The 15,693-nt window shown below is 44.1% G+C and overlaps 1 protein-coding gene across 2 annotated transcripts; it reads left to right on the top strand.

The window, feature by feature from the left end:
- Nucleotides 1–1,612: 1,612 nt before the first annotated feature.
- GATAD1 (GATA zinc finger domain containing 1) lies at nt 1,613–15,693 on the top strand. 2 transcript variants are annotated; one of them, XM_027540191.1, is made up of 5 exons: nt 1,613–2,010; nt 2,767–2,892; nt 4,881–4,940; nt 6,614–6,797; nt 14,344–15,693. In XM_027540191.1, exons 1-5 carry the CDS (start codon nt 1,753–1,755, stop codon nt 14,442–14,444), a joined length of 729 nt encoding a protein of 242 aa, XP_027395992.1. In that variant the 5' UTR covers nt 1,613–1,752; the 3' UTR covers nt 14,445–15,693. The 2 variants fall into 2 exon arrangements, with proteins under 2 accessions (XP_027395992.1, XP_027395991.1); XM_027540190.1 differs by lacking the exon at nt 14,344–15,693 and adding an exon at nt 8,753–9,040 and having other exon boundaries at nt 1,616–2,010.

The following is a 15,693-nucleotide window of genomic DNA, read 5'->3' as shown; positions in this document are numbered from 1 at the left end:
CAGTCTTCTATAGTGAGACCACACTGTGTACCTATTCTCAGCCACTTTCACAATTGCTCTTATACCCAATAACAGTCTGAAATGTAGTTAATTTTTTGTGGTACTGTTCAGTTCAGTCGCTCAGTTGTGTCTGACTCTTTGCTACCCCATGAATCACAGCATGCCAGGCCTCCCTGTCTATCACCAACTCCTGGAGTTCACTCAAACTCACGTCCATCGAGTCAGTGATGCCATCCAGCCATCTCATCCTCTGCTGTCCCCTTCTCCTTCTGCCCCCAACCCCTCCCAGCATCAGGGTCTTTTCCAATGAGTCAACCCTTTGCATGAGGTGGCCACTATTGGGGAACCCTAGACTCAGAGCCAGGATGACCAGAGCCGCAACTCAGGATGCAGGGCTGCAGCAGAGCCCTGTCCAGATGTGCTTCCAAGACCAGTGTCCACCCGGGCATCTAGGCCAAATCACAGTTCCTCTGTTGATCATCAGTTAAGAGTAAAATAGGGATAATATCTTAAACCACAATCGGCAGAAGCCCTAAATGCAGTTTCACAACTTGATAAGGCAGTCAATAAAGCTTTCTTCTTCTCCCACATCCCTCCACCAACATATTCATTAAGAGGTGGGAGAGAACTTCAAGCCTAGGAAACCCAGGATCACCAAGAGAGGCGGCAACCACCGCTCCACTGAGAGAGGCTGGGTAGAGACTCGTTTCCCTGGCCAGGCTGGTACTGACCAGCGGCATTAATTGAGAAGGCTGGACTCTCATGATGCCCTTGTCTTAGGTCAGCTGTTCCCAAGTGCGGACCAGGGAGCTCCCAAGACCCTTTCTGGAGGTTCTCGGGGCCAAATCTGCCTCCCAACAATGCCAAACCAGCACTATCTCCCCGGCCTAATGCTCAGAGGCTATAGGACTCAAGATGACACCGCCACTCAAGTGCCAATGAACGTATGCATGGTCTCCAGGGCTTTAAAATGTTTCAACTCCTAATACTCAAATGTCCCTTATAATCAAACGTATATGGGGGTGTAAATTATAATTTTAAAGAGTGTAACGAGGTCCTAAGTAGGAGTGCCGGACTTGGAAAATTAAAAATACAGGCTGCCCACTTAAATTTGAATTCAGATAAACAACGAACATTGCATAGGATACACTGGCTTTAGTAAGTTACTAGCTGCTTATCTGGAATTTAGATTCACTTAGGCGTCCTGTATTTTATAAGTCAATCGTAGGCCTAAAAGGCCGAAAAGCGCGTGAACCTCCCCGCAGTCCCGGTAATTCCGGGCAAGGCACTTCCGGTCAGGCGGGCGACCAGTGTACGGCCCCGCCCATCACCGGAAGCCTCCGAAGGCCGAGGCAAGGGTGTCCTCCCAGGCCCCGCCCCGCCCCGCCCCGCCCATCACCGGAAGCCCCCTAAGGACGAGGCAAGGCTGTCCTCCCAGGCCCCGCCCCGCCCCGCCCATCACCGGAAGCCCCCTAAGGCCGAGGCCGGGCTGTCCTCCCAGGCCCCGCCCCGCCCCGCCCCGGCTCTTGGCGCCTCGGGCTGCCGAGCGTGGAGCGGGCTGTGGAGCGGGTGGAACCGGCTTCCTGCCTCCAGGGGGCGGCGGCCGCGGCCCGTCCCGGCTTGGGCAGCTCGGCGCTGCGCCCGCGCCGCTCTTTTGTCAGTGGGAGTGGCGGGCCGGCCCGCGGGCCGCCGAGGTCGGCGGTCGCCATTCCCGTGTCGCTGCGCCCGCGGGGGCCGCCCGAGCCGGCCACCATGCCGCTGGGCCTGAAGCCCACCTGCAGCGTCTGCAAGACCACGTCGTCCTCCATGTGGAAGAAGGGCCCGCAGGGGGAGATCCTCTGCCACCACTGCACAGGCCGGGGCGGCGCAGGCGGCGGGGGCTCCTGCCCGGGGGCGGCCGGCGGCACAGGGGGCGGCGGCGGCGGCACAGGGGGTGGCTTCGGCGCCGCGACCTTCGCCAGCACCTCGGCCGCCCCTCCGCAGAGCAACGGGGGCGGGGGCGGCAAGCAGGTGAGCCCCTGCGGCCCCTCCCGCGGGCGGAGGCCGACGCGGCGCGGGGCGGGCGGCGCCCTCCCGGCAAACTGGGCCGGGCCGCCCCCTCCCGTCCGCGACAGGAAGGTCGTCGTTGGTTTGACCCCTTCTCAGCCCCTTTTCTCATGAGAAGTTTAAAGTCTAGAGAAGCAAGAAGAGGAAAAACCCCTCAGAAATCCCTCCCCTGTGATACTTTTGGTAGCACCCGGACATCTGAGGGTACTTACGTACGTTTACACAGAGATGTCTACAGGGTCACGGCTACTGGGCCTCTTTCTCTGTTAATAAAGTTTTCTTTGTCATAATGTCATGTTATTAAGATTATCAGGTCATTTTCAGTAGTAACATAAGTGTTACACGGCAGGAGGTGGCATACCACACCCATTCTCTGGCTTAGGAGAGTTGAGTTTTTAAGGAATTTTGTGTTATAAACGCAACCGATGAATGGTCTTACCTTGGCGTAGACGGACTCCTCTTGCTGCCCTTTGCCCTTTTACAAGTAGTTAACACGTTTTTTGGAGTCTCTGGAGATGTTTGCCTGTGGCTCTCCCTTTTTAAATTAAGCCAGTTCGTTTGATTATTACCCAGCATGAAAAGAAAAGTTGCACTCTTAATTTATTTGTAAATGTTCGTTTAAAGTGCATACTCTGGGATCCTTGTAAGATGGTTGTATCAGGACAGCAACCTTTCTACACTTTTTATTTCTCTTTTTTTTGTTCTTTGTTTATGTAACAGAGTAAGCAGGAAATTCACAGGAGGTCCGCTCGGCTCAGAAACACTAAATACAAATCTGCTCCAGCTGCTGAAAAGAAAGTTTCCACTAAAGGGAAAGGGAGAAGACATATTTTTAAATTAAAAAATGTAAGATGATTGTGGACAGTGTCTTGTACTGTAATTGTGGCATTGTGTGTAGTGTGACCAACCACCGCCTTCATCTCTCACCACTGAACTTGGACTCTGCGCTTGGCAGCTCTTCTGTAGCCTTCTGGGGACTGATCCAGGCTTTCAGAAAGGGAAGGAGCTCTTTTAGGAGCCTTACTGTTTTATAAAGTTAACGATATCCTCTTTTCCTTGTTTTAGTTTTTTATCCCCCCTGGGGAACATAAAACATGATTCTAAAAGAAACCTAAATCTTGAGCACATTTTATTGGGTTCTCTATGCAAAAGATGAGATGGAGTTACAGTTCTTGGTGTGGGCATGGCATTTTTTTTCTTTTCCATAAAGCTTTAAGTAAATAATAACACTGGAATTCATTCAGTTCCGTATTTGCTTGTTATATGGCCCCCAAAAAATGTTTCTTACTGATTTACAGTGATCAACTTGATGAATATGAATCAAAAGTGTTACTAAATCTTCTTTATCTCTTCTTTTATAAGAAAGTAGATCGTTGAAAAGTTTGTGCTGGGGTAACTGAAAGCTTTTGATTTTGTAAATACAAGGGACAGTGGTCAAACACACTGGGTAAAGCATTCGATACTGTTTTTGTTTTTTTTTTAAACCTCAATATGGTTCTCTGCTTTCAGACCAGAAATGCTTCACTCACCAGTAAAGGCATTTTCTGAAGCTGGGTGTATTCATTTAAAAACCTCAGAGAGGTCTTGCGTTATATCCTTGTGCAGATTGTGGATTCTTTTTCTTGAGAGTGCTAAGTCGCTTCAGTCGTGTCCAACTCCTATGCAGATTGAAAATGAAAGTCATGTAAACCCCTCCAGTATTTAAGCAAAGGTGAGGGGGAACCCAGGACACCAAGATCTGTAATTTTGACAATATCCAAAAGTGTTTTTATATGACCTTGCTGCTGCTGCTAAGTCGCTTCAGTCGTGTCCGACTCTGTGCAGCCCCCATAGATGGCAGCCCACCAGGCTCCCCCATCCCTGGGATTCTCCAGGCAAGAACACTGGAGTGGGTTGCCATTTCCTTCTCCAATGCATGAAAGTGAAAGGTGAAAGTGAAGTCGCTCAGTCGTGTCTGACCCTCAGCGACCCCATGGACTGCAGCCTTCCAGGCTCCTCCGTTCATGGGATTTTCCAGGCAAGAGTACTGGAGTGGGGTGCCATTGTTGCTTCTAATTTATTAGGATTTTAATAAATTTGTTTTCTAAAATGTGATTATTGACTAGACAAAATATGTGAATACTTGATTATAGTTTTCCTCTTATGTATGGTGGAATATGTTTTCTGAAAGTATTTTCATATCGATTTCTCTGGCAACCGCTTTCTTCAAGGATGATATCAAGACATATTTGGGAAGGCCTAGTTACTGTGTTGTGGCATAAAAGTGTGTATTACAGCTTAAGAAGGAATTTCAATGATGATTGGTGGCAAATTACTAGCAACTCCCAAGAAAGCCTCCTTTGGCCTTGGTTCAGACTTGTTAGAAAACTAGTTCTGATGATATTATCATAGCTATAGTTAAGTTGAGATGGAAAATGTCTTTGAAGAGACTTGTTTGTTATTTCCACCTCTGTCATGCTCAGGCCATTAAAGCCACAGATACTTTTTAAAACTAGATTGTTACATGCAATAAAGCTCTGAGAAGGGTTCTGTTAGGTCTCAGCCACATAATCAGGAGCTTGTCCTTTGATTCTCAGCAATTTTTAAGCTAAAGGTAACGGAAATAACAGCAGAAATATTCAGACCATGCTTTGTTGCAATGTTCAGAAGATTTTTATTTTTTTTAACACTGCAGTTCTTGTCACCAAACAACTTTAGTATTTCTCAGATTACAGAACTCATATGTGGCTGGAAAAATGCCTATACATACCACACACACATACACATACACACTACACACACACCCACACACATACAATGAATGTGCTAATATTTTTACTTCTGTTTTTTCATAGCCCATCAAAGCTCCTGAGTCCGTTTCCACCATAATCACTGCAGAATCAATCTTCTACAAGGTGAGCATCATAGTTATTGAAGGAAGATTTGAATGTATTGTATTTTTGTTGTTGTTTAGTCACTTATCCAACTCTATTGTGACGACTGTAACCTGCCACGCTCTCCCCATGAGATTTCCGAGGCAAGAGTACTGGAGTGGTTTGCTATTTGCTCCTCTACTGGGTCGTCCCACCCCGGGACTGAACCTCCATCTCTGGCAATGCAGGTGGATTCTTTACCCCTGAGCCACCTGGAAAGCATACTGCTACTGCTAAGTCACTTCAGTCGTGTCCGACTCTGTGCGACCCCATAGACGGCAGCCCACCAGGCTCCTCTGTCCTTGGGATTCTCCAGGCAAGAACACTGGAGTGGGTTGCCATTTCCTTCTCCAATGCATGAAAATGAAAAGTGAAAGTGAAGTCGCTCAGTTGTGTCCTACTCTTAGCAACCCCATGGACTGCAGCCTACCAGGCTCCTCCATCCATGGGATTTTCCAGGCAAGAGTACTGGAGTGGGGTGCCATTGCCTTCTCTGCCTGGAAGGCATAATGTGGTACTAAAATATTGGGTTAGTCTAAAGGTCTTCGCTACTCTCTATAAGGTGCGACTGTGTTTTTTGTTCCTTTCTAAGCTCTTTTCCGTCATACATGGCTATTACGTAACATCCAGAGCTGAGTGGGGAGAGGAAGTTGCCTGTGGAAATACTATATGAGGATCTTAAGTATTTTTTAATGTAGATTATGGGAATTGTTTTTAAAATCCAAATGTGTGGTGTGGAGCCAGGGCAACGAGCCATCCTAGTCAACCTGACAACACTGACAGCTAAGGAGGGAGAGGAGAGATTTGGACAAATAGAGGATGGAGCCTGACACAGAGATGGGAGTGGGCACAGAGGTTCAAAAATGCCTTCAAGAAGTGAGAGGAGAAGGGCAGTAGTGGGGACTGGCTGCTCCTGGAAGCCCATGGTGAGGGGGAGAGGTGAAGTTGTCTTGATAAAAGCACTGCTTTTCAGGACTGTACAGAGGTAGACTCCTGAGCTGGTGTAGGCGCCTCGGCTGCAGTGCCGCCTTAGGGAGCTTTTAGCAAGTCACTTAACTTTGTCCAGTGCAGTGGTTCTGGCAAAAAAAGTAGGGATTGTACTATTGTGATATAAAATTATTTTTGTAAACATATGTTTTCTCCAGCTGCAAGTCATCATGTGTATGTGAAGTTTTTTTCATTCAAAATTGAAACAACTTTAGGGACTTCCCTGGTGGTTCATTGATGGAGAATCTGCCTTCCAGTGCAAGGGACTCGGGTTTGATCCCTGATCAGGGAAATAAGACCCCATACGCCTAGGGGCAGCTAAGCCAGTGAGCCACAGTTAGAGAGCCCATGTGCTGCAACTGCTGAGGCCACACACCACCATAAGAAGCCCTTTGGCTGCAACAAGAGAGCCTGTGCACCACAGCTGGAGAAAGCCCACAGGCCCAGTGAGGAGTGCACAGCAGCCAAACCCCAGCACAGCCAAAGACAGAAAAAAGAAACAGCTTTGGAATTGGCATCAATCACAACCGTGTAAATGTCAACGCATCAGACCATCTCAGAGACCTTCTGTTGACCGCTTGGAAACTTTTCATACTAAGGAAGTTTCAGTTTGCACCTGTAGTGGTGTTCTGTTTTTTAAATATAGGCTTATCTTCTGTTTCTCCCAGGGAGTCTATTACCAGATTGGAGATGTTGTTTCTGTAATTGATGAACAAGATGGAAAACCCTACTATGCTCAGATCAGAGGTTTTGTCCAGGACCAGTACTGTGAGAAGAGTGCAGCGCTGACGTGGCTCATCCCCACCCTCGCTAGCCCCAGGGACCAGTTCGACCCTGCGTCCTACATCGTGGGTGAGTTAGACAGGGACAGACAGGTTCTTGAACCTGTTTATTTTCCGTTATTACTGGAAACTGTATTCATCTGCTCGGGCCGCCAGGACAAAATACAATAAACTGAATGGGCTAAACAACAGAATTTTTCTGTCTCACAGTTCTGGAGGCTGCAAGTCCAGGATCGAGGTGCTGTCAGGGTCGGTTTCTGGTGCGAGCTCTCTTCCTGGCTTGTGGACAGCCACTTTTTTGGTTGTGTCCTCACATGAGCTTTCCTCTGTGTGCGTGCACTCCTAGCATCTCTTCCTCTTCTTATAAGGTCACCAATTCTATAGGATGAGCGCTGCATCCTTACAACTTCATTTACCCTTAATTACCTCTCTAAATGCCCTCTCTCCACATGTTACCACATTAGGGATTAGGATTCAGCATATGAATTTGGGGGCACACAATTCAGTCCATAACAAAGAAGCATAAGTACAAAAAAGATAATTTTACAGAAAATATGAAATTTTATAAAGCTGGGGTTTGAGGCTATCAATTATTTTGAGTTATGGGGCAGCATCCACCTACTAAAAAGCTGTGTGGATAAGATTTTTCTGGGTGACCCAGGGTTAAACTCTATTAAAAGAATTTATTGCTCAAGAACTATATTATTTAGGTAACATACAAAAAGTTACTTAAAAATAATTTGTAGAGGAACTGTCATGGTTATGTTTCAACATCTTACACATTCTCAACATGTGTTCCTCTACGTATCACACACGTCATCCTGGATCATTTGTAACCTGTTATATTGTTGGTGGTGGTTGAAATGGCAGCCACTGTACTCATTGATTTCAAGGCTGACCAAAGAATTGATTCTTGATATAGACTCACAAGAAGAAGTTGTTGATAAATAGAATTTTGCAAGTGTTTAGAGTTTTAAAATTACCCCCAAACTTTTCAGCCTTTCTGCAATGAGCATACATTACTTTTTCATTCTAAGAAAAAACACAAAAGGTATTTTTCCGAGAGAATGGAAGGACAAATAAAGTATCACTGTTATTCTCACCTGCGTGTCAAGTTTTGACACATGGCCAAGTCTTCTGCTTGTAAGTACATAGAAGAATGAACTTTTATATACCTGTCCCATCAGATCCGATTGTCAGCAGAGGCAGCAGTGTGCCTGAACCACCTCTTGGGCTTCTCTCTCACCTCCTCTTCCTAATGTTCTGAAGGAGACCATATATCATAAAGTTTCAGAGCCCAGACTCTGGAACTAGACTGTCTGGGTTCATAGGACCGCCACTTACTAGCTGTGTGATCTCAGGTAGTTTCCTCCATCTCTCTTTCCCTCATGTAAAATGGGAATAATCATAGTACCAAACTCAGAGGGTTGCTGTGAGGATTCAAAGCATTGATGTATCTGTCAAGTATTTAGATCAGTGTTGACGTATAGTAGCAGAGAAGGAAATGGCACCCCACTCCAGTACTCCTGCCTGGAAAATCCCATGGATGGAAGAACCTGGTGAGCTACAGCCCATGGGGTCACTGAGAGTCTGACATGACTGAGCGACTTCACTTTCACTTTTCACTTTCATGCATTGGAGAAGGAAATGGCAATCCACTCCAGTATTCTTGCCTGGAGAATCCCAGGGACAGGGGAGCCTGGTGGCCTGCCGTCTATGGGGTCGCACAGAGTCGGACACGACTCAGGTGACTTAGCAGCAGCAGCAGACATATAGTAGACATTATATAAGGCTAAATATCACTTTTAGAATCCTTTCTATATTGAGTTATATTTTGGAGAGAATGCTATCTTCCTTAAGCAGTTAAAAGCAGAAAAAAATGATAGGCAGTAACTTCAAAATAATATATATTTCAAGGACTAATGTCAGGTTAGCACCAGACCAGTTTCTCGTAGTGTTTAGGAATTTTAATTTTTATGAAAATGATACATATCTTCAAAAATGTAAATGGTGGCTCCCTTCCAGGACCAGAGGAGGATCTTCCAAGGAAGATGGAATACTTGGAATTTGTCTGTCATGCACCTTCTGAATATTTCAAGTCACGTTCATCACCATTTCCCACAGTTCCCACCAGACCAGAGAAGGGCTATATATGGACTCATGTTGGACCTACTCCTGCAATAACTATAAAGGAAACAGTTGCCAACCATTTATAGTTTAAAAAGTAAACCTGGATTTCCAGTTCCCTTGTATCTGTACCACTGTAAGACATGCCACATGTTTCTTTAATGAAATTCTTGGATGGAAAAATGACTAAAGTAATCACTAGCTTGTTTATTACTAGTCACTTAGAAAATTAGGTAGAAAAGAATTAAATATATTTTGAAATGAAGTATTACATACACATTAAGTGTGTATATCCTCCCAGGCAAATACTGTCATTTCCAGGGAGACTATTAGGAACAGGTAGTGTCTATTTTTCTCCTTAATTTATATCTAGAAACTCATAAAATGGATTGTATTTTTCTATAAGAATAAAATATTAATTTAGATATAAATTTCTAACCAAGGGCTAAATCAAGTAAAATATAGCTGTGATCCACAATATCTCTCACAGTATCTCTTTAAAAAGCTTTATTTTATTATCTAGAAAATATATTAACAAACTGTTGACTGCTTTATTAAGGAAAGTGACTGGTGGATGATTTTTATTAGCCCAGGCATTTAAAAACTTTCCTCTAATTCTTCTGTAGTAGGGAGAAATTCAGAATCATTTGGTTGATTTTAATAGAGCTGCTCTTCACTGCTCTGACCTACCTTCTCAGTCGGAATGAGGCTTCATCAAAATGTTAGCCTTATATTGTGGACAGTTAGCTTCACTGAACACACTGTGTAGGCACCCCAGAGCAGTAGTTTCTTGACCGCACCTAGGACTAACATTGGGCAGCCATAAAAATGATTAACAGGTCATTAGCATTGATATCTTTTAGGATTTGAAATAGCTCAACTGGAATCCCATCACCTCCACTAGCTTTGTTCATAGTGATGTTTCCTAAGGCTCATTTGACTTCACATTCCAGGATGTCTGGCTCTAGGTGAGTGAGAACACCATCATAATTATCTGAGTCGTGAAGATCTTTTTTGTATAGCTCTTCTGTGTATTCTTGCCACCTCTTCTTGATATCTTCTGCTTCTGTTTGGTCCATACCATTTCTGTCCTTTATTGTGCCCATCTTTGCATGAAAATTTCCCTTGGTATCTCTTATTTTCTTGAAGAGATCTCTAGTCTTTCCCATTCTATTGTTTTCCTCTATTTCTTTGCATTGATCACTGAGGAAGGCTTTCTTATCTCTCCTTGCTATTCTTTGGAACTCTGCATTCAAATGGGTTTATCTTTCCTTTTCTCCTTTGCCTTTCACTTCTCTTCTTTTCATAGCTGTTTGTAAGGCCTCCTCAGACAGCCATTATGCCTTTTTGCATTTCTTTTTTTTTTTAATTTTTTTTATTTTGCATTTCTTTTTCTTGAGGATGGTCTTGATCCCTTTCTCATGTACAATGTCACGAACCTCTGTCCATAGTTCTTCAGGCACTCTATCAGATCTAATCCCTTGAATCTATTTGTCACTTTCACTATATAGTTGTAAGGTGTTTGATTTACGTCATACCTGAATAGTCTAGCAGTTTTCCCTAGTTTCTTCAATTTAAATCTGAATTTGGTATTAAGGAGTTCATGATCTGAGCAGCTCCTGGTCTTGTTTTTGCTGACTGTATAGAGCTGCTCCATCTTTGGCTGCAAAGAACATAATCAGTCTGATTTTTCAGTATTGACCATCTGGTGATGTCCATGTGTAGAGTCTTCTTTTGTGTTGTTGGAAGAGGCTGTTTGCTATGACCAGTGCGTTCTCTTGGCAAAACTCTGTTAGCCTTTGCCCTGCTTCATTCTGTACTTCAAGGCCAAATTTGCCCATTAACTCCAGGTATTTCTTGACTTCCTGCTTTTGCATTCCAGTCTCCTATAATGAAAAGGATGTCTTTTGGGTGTTAGTTCTAGAAGGTCTTGTAGGTCTTCATAGAACTCTTCAACTTCAGCTTCTTCAGCATTATTGGTTGGGGCATAGACTTGGATTACTGTAATATTGAATGGTTTGCTTTGGAAACGAACAGAGATCATTCTGTCATTTTTGAGATTGCATCCAAGTACTGCATTTCAGACTCTTGTTGACCATGATGGCTACTCCATTTCTTCTAAGGGATTCTTGCCCACAGTAGTAGACATAATGATCATCTGAGTTAAATTCACCATTTCCAGTCCATTTTAGTTTGCTGACATTCCTAAAATTTCGATGTTCACTCTTGCCATCCCTGTTTGACCACTTCCAATTTGCTTTGATTCATGGACCTAACATTCCAGGTTCCTATGCAGTATTGCTATTTACAGCATTGGACCTTACTTCTGTCACCAGTCATATCCACAGCTGGGTGGTGTTTTTGCTTTGGCTCCATCTCTTCATTCTTTCTGGAGTTATTTCTCCACTGATCTCCAGTAGCATATTGGGCACCAACCAACCCAGGGAGTTCATCTTTCAGTGTCCTATCTTTTTGCCTTTTCATACTGTTCGTGAGGTTTTCAAGGCAAGAATACTGAAGTGGTTTGCCATTCCCTTCTCCAGTGGACCACGTTTTGTCAGAACCCTCGACCATGATCAGTAAATTTGGAAAACTCAGCAGTGGCCACAGGGCTGGAAAAGGTCAGTTTTCATTCCAAACCCAATAAAAGGAAATGCCAAAGAATACTCAAACTACCGTGCAATTGCACTCATCTCACATACTAGCAAAGTAATGCTCAAAATTCTCCAAGCCTAGCTTCAACAGTACATGAACCGTGAACTTCCACATGTTCAAGCTGGTTTCAGAAAAGGTAGAGGAACCAGAGATCAAATTACCAACATCTGCTGGATCATCAAAAAAGCAAGAGAGTTCCAGAAAAACATCTACTTACGCTGTATTGACTCTGCCAAGGCCTTTGACTGTGTGGATCACAACAAACTGGAAAATTCTTCTAGAGATGGAAATACCAGACCACCTGACCTGCCTCTTGAGAAACCTATATGCAGGTCAGGAAGCAACAGTTAGAACTGGACATGAAACAACAGACTGGTTCCAAATAGGAAAAGGAGTACGTCAAGGCTGTCTATTGTCACCCTGCTTATTTAATTTATATGCAGAGTACATCATGAGAAACGCTGGGCTGGAAGAAGCACAAGCTGGAATCAAGATTTCCTGGAGAAATATCAATATCCTCAGATATGCAGATGCCACCACCCTTATGGCAGAAAGTGAAGAAGAGCTAAAGAGCCTCTTGATGAAAGAGGAGAGTGAAAAAGTTGGCTTAAAGCTCAACATTCAGAAAACTAAGATCATGGTATCCGGTCCTATCACTTCATGGGAAATAGATGGGGAACCAATAAAAACAGTGACAGATTTTATTTTGGGGGGCTCCAAAATCACTGCAGATGGTGACTCAGCCATGAAATTAAAAGACACTTGCTCCTTGGAATAAAAGTTATGAGCAACCTAGACAGCATATTAAAAAATATAGACATTATTTTGCCAACAAAGGTCCATCTAGTCAAAGCTATGGTTTTTCCAGTGGTCATGTATGGATGTGAGAGTTGGACTATAAAGAAAGCTGAGCGCAGAAGAATTGATGCTTTTGAACTGTGGTGTTGGAGAAGACTCTTGAGAGTCCCTTGGACTGCAGGGAGATCCAACCAGTCCGTCCTAAAGGAGATCAGTCCTGGGTATTCATTGGAAGGACTGATTGCTGAAGCTGAAACTCCAATACTTTGGCCACTTGATGCAAAGAACTGACTCATTTGAAAAGAGCCTGATGCTGGGAAAGATTGAAGGTGGGAAGACAGTGGGATTCCAGAGGATGAGATGGTTGGATGGCATCACCGACTCAATGGACATGAGTTTGAGTAAACTCTGGGATTTGGTGGTGGACAGGGAGGTCTGGCGGAGAAGGCAATGGCACCCTACTCTAGTACTCCTGCCTAGAAAATCCCAGGACGGGAGAGCTTGGTGGGCTGCCGTCTGCAGTCGCACAGAGTCGGACACAACTGAAGTGACTTAGCAGCAGCAGCAGGGAGGTCTGGCGTGCTGCAGTCCATGTGGTCACAAAGAGTTGGACACGTTACAAAGAGTCAGACACGTTGCAAAGAGTCAGACGCGACTGAGCGACTGAGCATTGGTATCTGAAAACAAGTCCACCCCAAAGTTAAAGCCATCTGCTGTGGATTCATCATAACAGGCCTAAAACAGTGTTTGAGATTTAGAAGGTCAGGCACAGGAATTCTAGTCAGGATTCAGGGACAGGTTTTACTTCAAGGGCAGGTCAGCTGCGTCAGGGAGCAACAGCTTCAAAGTGGGAGAAAGTGGGGCTTACATGTACTTGCCTCCTCTCCTCTTCTGAGCTGACCATTATTTCCCAACCCCAGGAAAATTTACCAGAATCTAATTTAATTACAGTGATTTTGAATTGTAGCAGTTTTAACTGTTACCATTTTTATACACAGTTATGGTTTATTAGTTGGAAGAAAGTTATGATTTGTATATTGTAGATACATAGCTGTATGTTATAATCTCTTTTCACAAAAGTTGTTGTAAAATTGATTGTAAATACCATTGTAAATAACTAAATGCTAGTATTCAGAGTTGTGGATTAAAATGTATTTTTCCCAATATATTTACTTTGAATTTGTCTCATTCATTTGTTTCATGTAAATAAGGGTTTTCCACCCCAAAATGGTGTAAGTAGAAGACACTAGTGTTGTAGTACTCGTGATTTGGTTGACAGATTTGTCATCAATATGTAATAGATATTAGGATACTCAAAGAATGACTGATCAATAAAATGAATACAAAGTAAGATATTTATTAAATGAAATATTTTTAAACCAGTGAATAAACTGACCATTTGTTTATAAATTGGTGGATACTTGTGTAGTATCTTTTAGAATTAAGATTGAATTTTCATTTGCCTCCTTAGCAAACACCAGTGGCTCCTCTTACTCACAGTGTACATCTGTGTCTCTCACCCTATAATGGAAGGTCTGTGCTGATGTGGCCCGCAGACCGTGTTCCCAGCCCCGTCGCCGAGGGGCTGAGAGACGAATGCAAGCTCCAATTTGTCCTTGCTCTCCTTCCACGCCCATCTTCCTCCAGGCTGCCTGCCCTGGTGATGTTAGAGCCCAGCCCGGACACAGAAGCAGGAGCCTTACACAGGCTGTTGAGCGGGCTCCAGTCGTTGTGTGAGGTAACACTTCTGCAGTAGGTTCTTACCTTCGTACGTGGCTCTGTAAATACTGATACAGTTACGGAGACAGTGAAGGATAAAGCAAACAACTGCTGTTTTTCATTACAACTATTTAGAATTCCTGGCCTTTTTAAAAAAATAACTGTACATGTATTATTTTGGTAAATTTCTTTTAATTGAAAAGTAATGAAAGATGTCACAAAGGGAAAGGTGAACACATTGGGCTATTAACATTTTTAATTCCTAACAATGTGGATATAAAACTTAAAAAAAACTCTCTTTTTCTTTTTTCTTCAAGAAGTGGGAATCATGAACCATTATTTCTCACTGAACATGACAGACTGGCTTGAAGTAATTACTCAATTACAGACAGCAGCTCCAATCAGCCTCAGCTTCTAGTGACATCATCGCTATTTGGAATTCCTCTCACTTCTGTGTTCCACCTGTCGTGGAAGGGAGCAAGTTTGACAAAAACACCTGTACCTTCAGTACTTCTCACCCTGGATAGGAAAGGTGCAAGTTAAAAAGACCATCACTTTAAAGAACGAAGGTGCTGTTGGGGAAATAGTTTGAAAAAACTCTGAATTCAGACGTCTTCTCCAAAAAGGTAGTAGAGAAAGAAAACACTCTTGACTGAGGGTTAAATTAGGACGCGCTGCTCCATCACAGGCATTTGGCTAAGGTCGCAAAAACAGAGGTCGCACAAAGACCCTTTTGTGCGGCCAGGCAGGTACAGTCACTGTATACATGTTCTCAGATAAACAGTAAGTGGTCCTCCGAGAACGGCACAGCAGCGTTGGTCACATGCGGCTCTTGCTAAATTTCCCTGGTGACTGGGGCGACCACCTCCGTTAGCTAATTGACTTTCTGAAGGGTGAAAGGGGCAAGCATGTCTGTGTGACAGGAAGACTTGAGCAGTTTGGGGCACTGAAGTGTGGCTCCTACTCTCCCCAGAAACTGGAGGATGGGGTGCCCTGGCCTGACAGTTACAGGCCAAAGGCATGGCTCCCAGGGCCCTGAGAGCGCAAACCTGACTAAGGCTTATTTAGTTTCTTAAAAATACATTTCAAAGAGTGTGAGAAAATACAAGTTTTCTCAGACCTAAAGGAAAATCCCTTGCCTTACTTTCAACAGAATTAAGCGTCTTATTTTAAATTCCTGTTTGTCCTTAACAGTGCCCTAAATTTGGACGAGGGAGATGTGGGCAGCCTCGTGACTCGGGTCTCACAGTGGGGCTGCATTTAGGACATGTTGGCGTCTGTCAGGGTTTCAAAATGGCGGCCACGTCAGGGCTGGGGGGAGGCCCAGGGCTGCGGCCCACCGTCCGCTCACCCGGGACCCTGGGGACCCTCACCATACTTGGTGGTCCTCATGGTTGTGGCTTTATTAACAGGACTAAGAGGTTCTGAACTACAAAGGCCAACACCATCATCTCTCGCTGAAGGAAAATTCATTTTCTATCCGTTCTCCTCCACAGTCACTTGCCAGCACTTTTGTACCTAGCAAATTCACAAATATCACACTCGGATTACCCACGTTTTATATTTTAAGACTTACATGGATTTTGAGTATGTTTTTAGGTTCCTTGTCCTCCCCCGAATTTATACCAGTGAATCAGGAGCACGTTACAATCCCCTGTGGAGGTTTA

This window comes from Bos indicus x Bos taurus, chromosome 4, assembly GCF_003369695.1.
Source record: "Bos indicus x Bos taurus breed Angus x Brahman F1 hybrid chromosome 4, Bos_hybrid_MaternalHap_v2.0, whole genome shotgun sequence".
Taxonomy (NCBI): Eukaryota; Metazoa; Chordata; class Mammalia; order Artiodactyla; family Bovidae; genus Bos; species Bos indicus x Bos taurus.
Note: the sequence above shows the minus strand (reverse complement) of the source record. Positions and strands in the feature narration are given on the sequence as shown.